The following is a 7291-nucleotide window of genomic DNA, read 5'->3' as shown; positions in this document are numbered from 1 at the left end:
CACCTTATCAAACCTGTGACTCAGACACTAAAGCGTGGGTTAAGCACATCCTGTGATCACGGCAGTTGAGAATGATACTGGCACTTCTCTAGCTGGCCACAGCAGTGTTTCCCTGGGGTCGCACAATTCCATTTGTGCTTGTAGAGGCCTGGCCTCTTCATTTTGGAATGGGATGAGTGCACAACACAAATGCTACTGGGGCTCCGCAAAAAGCACCATGTGGCACAAAAGAGGCTGGACGGATCAGAAGAGTGGACCCTGCTTGGGGAGAACAATCCCTCAGAGGAAACCAAGAGAAGGAACTGCGATAACAAAAATAAAGAAAAAAGAAAGAAAAGGTCTGCATTGTAAACTTTTAAAGAGAAAAAACAGAAAGTCCAGTTTGGCTATCCCATGCACAATCTTCAGTTGCCCTGTCATTAGGGTCCTTTCCAGTTGAGTATTGGAGCCTTACATCACTCCACAGAGATTAAAAAAAAAAAAAATGCCTAGAAAGAAAAGCAAGTTACGCTTCCGTGTCAACTGAGTATCTTGGTGGTTCAGACTTGGTTCTGCTGTCTCCTTAGAGACCACAACTCTGGGTCAGGGCCCTGACAGGATGCTTTCATACTGGCAGTGGTTTAATGAAAATACCTTTCTTTTCAAACATTTTTTTTTTTTTAAAGCATAGTCTTTTCCCCTAACTTTTTTTCACCCTCTAGAGGGTAGATTCAAGAGACGAATCCAAAATGTCTTCATGATGGCTGGTGCTATCACTGTCGCAGCTTTGTGTGCCCGAGTAATTGGCTGCTTCTTGGAGTTTCATTAGCATATTCATCTGAAGAAAAAAAAAGAGACATCGATGGAGGCGATGATGCATGGAAAAAGCCAGGCCCAGAAAACACACGGCCCCGAGCCACACGGAGGACCCATCTCATCCCCTCCAAGGGAAACGGAAAACAATTTTAGACTTTGACCGGTTGCCCTGGCTCCTAGACTGTTTCTCCCACACATGACTACACCGGCAAACCATAAGGACAAAATAGGGCCTCTGGATAAGTCTTTTATTCGTGATTGTAAATGAATATAGCGCCAGCAGGGAGCGCCGACAGGAAACTGTATCACAGCCGGACATCTGGGCTCGTGGCTGCAGAGGACGCCAAGCTGCCCAGCTTTTTGGCTGCGAGAAGCAGAAAGCGCTGAATGGCAACTGAAAGTCCTGAACGTTCCTACACGCCGACGGGCACACAGGCTTCCGCTCAGGGTCCCTGGAGAGGAGGCGGGGCTGGAGTAGAATGGAACCAGCTGCTTCATACAAGCCCCCCATCTGCTGCTTAAGCGTTGACCTCGAGGGGAGGCGACCGAATGAAGCCGACCATGAGCATTTGAAGAGGGCAAAGGGAAGAATCACCGTCAAGCTTCTGTGGCTGTTGAGCGCCTGGCTAAAATATGATGGATATCTCACTGAAAAGAAAAACCACCTTCTGGAACAAGAGCAGCTGTCTCAAGTTTCCCAGCCTTCTAGGACAATGGCAACGTTTGTTCTCATAAAAGGGACATGGGCAGGAAAGCAGCTGGGGAGAAAGGGTTTCCGGGTATTAGAAAATAAAAGGAGGCCACTTTGCTTGGATTTTGAGAGATCTGCAGATTCAGTGGTAGAGATGGATAAAGAAATCTTGTTCAAAAGCAAATCGTGAATAAATGATTTGACAGTTTTAGAAAGCACAGAAAAATTGGCACATCTTCGGGAGGGTATGGACTTGTTTTCTTATCAAGAGTTTCTGTAAATGGTAATAATCTTTGTATTGTTTAATGCATGCTAACTTTACTATTTATTATGTAATCAAAGATGTTCTTTTTTTCCCCCAACTTAAAATTTAGGGAAACTGCTCCAATAGAAAGGCTAAATCCAAAAGGATTCTTTAGTCATATGTTAAGCTCTGCTTGCTGAGACAGTCAGTGTAAAATGTGTGTTCAATTAAAAAATGTTTGTGAAATAAAATGACACACTGGTAATTACCAATTCCATCAAGAATGCCTTTCTGACAAAGAAGCTATAGTTATAGCATATTTTAAAGTCATTCTTTAGGACAATATTTTTCAACATAATTTTCTGTCTAATTCCCTGAATTTATTAAACAAGCTACATAAACATATGAAAGTAGTTGGTGATAACCTCTTAAACCCAGTGAGTCAAAAAGCTAAACTTCTCCATCAACATAGTTTTTCTGTCTCTCCCCCCTTCTCTGTCTCTCTTTTGAACACACACACACATTCCCACCTTCATGAACATTCATATTCCCTTTTTCCTTTCTTTTGTTACTCTAAGTTAGCTGGCTGTATGTTCAAGCATCTGGGTGAAGATAATTTGTAAAAAAAACCAAAAACCACAAAAGAAAAAACACTGTGTTTTGAGCACCTTTCAAGAATAGAGATGCTTTCAAGGTTATGCCTTGATCTCAGTTACAAATATCAGAAATCACCTGAAAGCTGGCTGTTATAAAAGTTTTATGGTATAATAATAGTATTTTAAAGTCTTATGTTTTGAAAATGGTGCTATATAGTAAATATGTTCCATTAAAATAAGTTCCAAGTCTCAGATTCATGGTAAATACATACAAAGGATTTACCATGCCTTCTCAGAGGGTTGCTTTGTACATTAGAGTCAAAGGAGGTAGGTAAGGTTCACATCAGTCAGTAGTCTGACTGGGTATAATCAGGGTGGATCATTATTCTCTACACAAGTATTTCCTTGCGCTCTTTTCCCCTGCTTCTTTCCCAGACCCATAGTCATAAACACAATGCCTATCATTTATAACACCCTGGTCAGGTCCTTATCATCCCTGGTATTTACACATCTGCCCATCTTCCAGCCTCTATCCTCTTTCCTTTAACCTGCCCTCTATTCTATTACCAAGGTGATTATTATAAACTGCAAATCTAATAAGTCCCTTGCTCAAAAATCTTTGGTGGCTCCCCATTGTATGGTAAACATTTAACTTCCTTCAAAATAAACAAGGCTTCAGATGGCTTATCAATTGTAGACTTCCGTAGCTTTCATTCTTTCTGTTCCTTTTATTCTAATTCCACAAATTTGTATACAGCTCCCTAAACTCATTATTTTTATTGTACTGTTTCATCATGTTTCACTTGCTGCTTTTTAAATTTTGGATTGTCTCTATCCAACCTCATTATGAACTTTTACTCATCCTTCCAAACCTAGCTCAAGCATCTCCTCCTCTGAGGAGCTTTATCCTAACCACTTCCTCAACAGACTCAAAACTTTACCTAGAACATACCTCTATCATTACTGCACTGTAATTTATATATGTAGATATCTTTCTCCATGGCTGGACTAGGAGCTTCTTAATGTCAGAAATGATATGGATTTTATGATCACCAGGATTTATCCCTGTGTACATACTTATTATTTACTAAAATTAACTGAATGAATGAGTCTGTTGATGATTAATACACATTACATTTTTAAATACTGTGAGATGTGCCAAAAACTTACATCCTTGTTCAGAGTCAAAAATATATTACTGACACTGAGGCTTTCTCTGACTACTTCTGATTTAGATTGGACTGCAAAAATATTGTTACCTTATGTCAGTCATTATAAAAATATAGAGCAATAAATGCAGAGACATACTTGCCAATTAGAATGTACCTGATTCACAGATATTTAGATGAGAAGGTTTTGTCACTTAATATGTCAAACATCATAACCCCTTGTTCTTTAAGATGTTGAGTGAAGCAGAAGGTTAGGAATCAGAGATTTTTTTTTTTTAAACCCATTCTCATTCAGAATGTAGAGATTCTGATCCCTTTTCCAAAGCAGAAGATAAGAACATCTGGAGTCAGGGAAAAGAGTGGTTAGTGGGTTTAGCTCACCAGGACTGTGTGAACTGGGAAAATTTAGGACATCCCCTAAATGTCCCATACTCTATAGAGTAGCCCTGAAAACAAACTTAACACCTTACCTTTATCAGGAACTGTATGAGAAACTGCAAAGGGCGAACTGGAAATTATAAACAACTCAGATGAAATAACCCCTATTTGTACTGTAAGGCTTATTTTTTCTCTATTAAGTATGGATGTGAGAGTTGGACTATAAAGAAAGCTGAGAGTCAAAGAATTGATGCTTTTGAACTGTGGTGTTGGAGAAGACTCTTGAGAGTCCCTTGGACTGCAAGGAGATCCAACCAGTCCATCCTCATGGAAATCAGCCCAGAATATTCATTGGAAGGACTGATGCTGAAGCTGAAACTCCAATACTTTAGCCGCCTGATGCAAAGAACTGACTCATTTGAAAAGCCCCTGATGCTAGGAAAGATTGTAGGTGGGAGGAAAAGGGGGCGACAGAGGATGAGATGGTTAGATGGCATCACTGACTAATGAACATGAGTTTGAGTGAATTCTGGGAGTTGGTGATGGACAGGGAGGCCTGGTGTGTTGCAGTCCTTGGGGTCGCAAAGAGTCAGACATGACAGCGACTGAACTGAACTGATCAGGAATTACTTAGTGTACAGTCACAGTTTTGTGGACTTCAAACCAATTTCACCATCACTGTTGTTTAGTTATTTAGCTATGTATGAGCTAAAGGGCCAGACACTTGTTATAAAAATATGAATTCAGGTCCTCAAGAAGTTTATGAAAGTGAAAGTCACTTAGTCATGTCTAACTCTTTGCAAGCCCAAGAGTTGCAAGCCCCAACTCTCTCCAAGCCCTAGTCCATGGAATTCTCCAGGCCAGAATACTGGAGTGGGTAGACTATCCGTTCTCGAGTGGATTTTCCTGATCCAGGAATTGAAGTGGGGTTTCCTGCATTGCAGGGGGATTCTTTACCAGCTGAGCTACAAGGGAAGCCCCAAGAAGTTTATAGTATAGAGCAAATGTTCTAAATAAGAGATCCCTGGGGTCTAAGTAGATCAATGTATGTATCTTATGACTTTATGGAACTTTTTGAAATAGAATGTAAAATCTTCTGTGTGCATGCATTTTATTGGGAAAAAATAATGAAACTTTATCAGATGGTTCACATGTAAATTCCAAGATGTTCAAAATGGTCAACTGAAATGATGAGATGTACATGTGTTACGGTTATTAGTGTAAGGATATTCCACAAAGTATCAACTCATAATTTTATGTCTTTAGGTATGGTTACAGACTATGATTTAATCATTTCCTTAAGATTCCCTGGTGGCTTAGATGGTAAAGCATCTATCTGCCTGCACTGCAGAAGACTGGGGTTCAATCCTCAGGTCAGGAAGATCCCCTGGAGAAGGAAATGGCAACCCACTCCAGTACTCTTGCCTAGAACATTCCATGCAGGAGGAGCCTGGTGGGCTATAGTCCATGGGGTCGCAAAGAGTCAGACACGACTGAGCGACTTCACTTTTTCTGTTTAAGTAACATAAGGACCTTTATCTCAGCATGTCTTCTTACTGTATTGGTTATTCAGTGAATTCTTTAGCCAGAATAGTAACCTAAAAACCACATTACATTTGAGACAAATTTATGGAACGTCATCTCTAAAAATAAAAAAATACATATGAAGATAAAGTTATTTTATTAGGAACAGATGTGCTTTGTATTTCCAGAGTATTCGTGCTTCAGGGTTTTATTGACTTAATAGTATGACTTCCAAGAATGCAATCTGAGCAAGACAGGGAATAATGGCCCTTTATAAAGAATGCTGAGCACCAAAGAATTGATGCTTATGAACTGTGGTGTTGGAGAAGACTCTTGAGAGTCCCTTGGACTGCAAGGAGATCCAACCAGTCCATCCTAAAGGAGATCAGTCCTGGGTGTTCATTGGAAGGACTGATGTTGAAGCTGAAACTCCAATACTTCGGCCACCTGATGTGAAGAGCTGACTCATTTGAAAAGACCCTGATGCTGGGAAAGATTGAGGACAAGAGGAGAAGGGGACGGCAGAGGATAAGATGGTTGGATGGCATCACTGACTCAGTGGACAATGGGCTTGGGTGGAGTCCGGGAGTTGGTGACGAACAGGGAGACCTGGCATGCTGCGGTTCATGAGGTTGCAAAAGGCTGGACACAACTGAGCGACTGAACTGAACTGAACTGAATTCCAAAGTCAGTTCATTCTTCTCTACTGTTGGCAATGGAGTACTAATCCTAAATTTAGTTAGACAAAATTTTACATGTAAAATATAAAATTGATACATGTAAAATATTCTTTAGTTTTTCAAGTATAGATTATATTCTTTTTTGTCATTTTAGAACAAAATTCAGCTTTTTCTTACATACCTAAAGAATTGAGTCCTGCAATGTTTGGAGTTTATTTATTTATATAATTTTCTGCTTAATAAAAGAAAAATTATGGTCTCAGAGCTCAGCCTGGTTTAAGTGTTTTTGATTATTTTGAAGTATACAAGTTTGGCCTTTTTAAAGAGTTTCACCCAATGAATGTAGGCCAAAGGTAAAGATTTGAAAACTGAGTATCAACATCAGGATAATCTCAAATATTACCCAGGAAAATGAATTAATATCTCTAATGCAAATGACTAAATCCTAGTGACTGCACACTGTAGTCAAGATTAGACAGGAAGAATCAAACATCAGCTTCTTACCAGGGGATCCCCCTCTGTGTCAGTTTGCGGAATGTGCTTTGAGGTTGTAGCTTCCTTCGTGGATACACAGCCCTCATACCCAACATCTTCTGGTCGCAACTGAAGTAATGCTGGGCCTTCCTGAGGCAGAGATGCTGAGCTCCATGGGTATGTATCAAGCACCCACTTGGAGGGATCTTCCCAAGGTGCTCGTTTCCCATACATCTAAAAAGAGATCACATATTTAGCACATATAAAATGAATTCCTTATTTGTTTTTGCCATGCAGCTTGCAGGATCTTAGTTCCCAGAACAGGGATTGAACCCAGGCCTTCAGCAGTGAAAGCCTGGAGTCCTAATCACTGGACAACCAGGGAATTCCCTACATCTCTGCTCGGTATGGAGGTGACTACTAATTTGCACACTGAGTCCCTATGGGACTTTCAGGGGAATGAAGTGTCCATATGCTATTTCCCAGATTTTAAACTATCTGTATAGTTCATTTTAAACTTGAAGGCTAGACAAAATAAATGGTCAGCATTTGGGGGAGAGCATGAGGGAGGTTTATTTTAAATATATGAAGAAATGACTACCCTCATTTATCTTTGTTAGTAATTTTACAAACTAAATGAAAGCTCAACATTGAGAAAGGAACGTTCCAGTAATAGAAAAATAAAAAGATTCATGCTAGACACTAAATACCTTTATTTACTAAAGTGTACTTTGGAAAGA

The 7291-nt window shown here is 39.9% G+C and overlaps 1 protein-coding gene across 2 annotated transcripts in view; it reads right to left on the bottom strand.

Moving 5' to 3' along the window:
• Positions 1–697: 697 nt before the first annotated feature.
• The window catches only part of NAV3 (neuron navigator 3), a 378120-nt gene continuing 371526 nt past the window's right edge, over positions 698–7291 (bottom strand). For both annotated transcript variants that reach the window (XM_068970243.1, XM_068970244.1), the window contains 2 exons: positions 6582–6785; positions 698–817 (listed from right to left, as the gene is read on the bottom strand). In XM_068970243.1, coding sequence (XP_068826344.1) covers positions 698–817; positions 6582–6785 — 324 coding nt within the window. The remainder of the gene's footprint in view (positions 818–6581; positions 6786–7291) is intronic.

Source organism: Capricornis sumatraensis, chromosome 4, assembly GCF_032405125.1.
Source record: "Capricornis sumatraensis isolate serow.1 chromosome 4, serow.2, whole genome shotgun sequence".
Lineage (NCBI taxonomy): Eukaryota > Metazoa > Chordata > Mammalia > Artiodactyla > Bovidae > Capricornis > Capricornis sumatraensis.
Note: the sequence above shows the minus strand (reverse complement) of the source record. Positions and strands in the feature narration are given on the sequence as shown.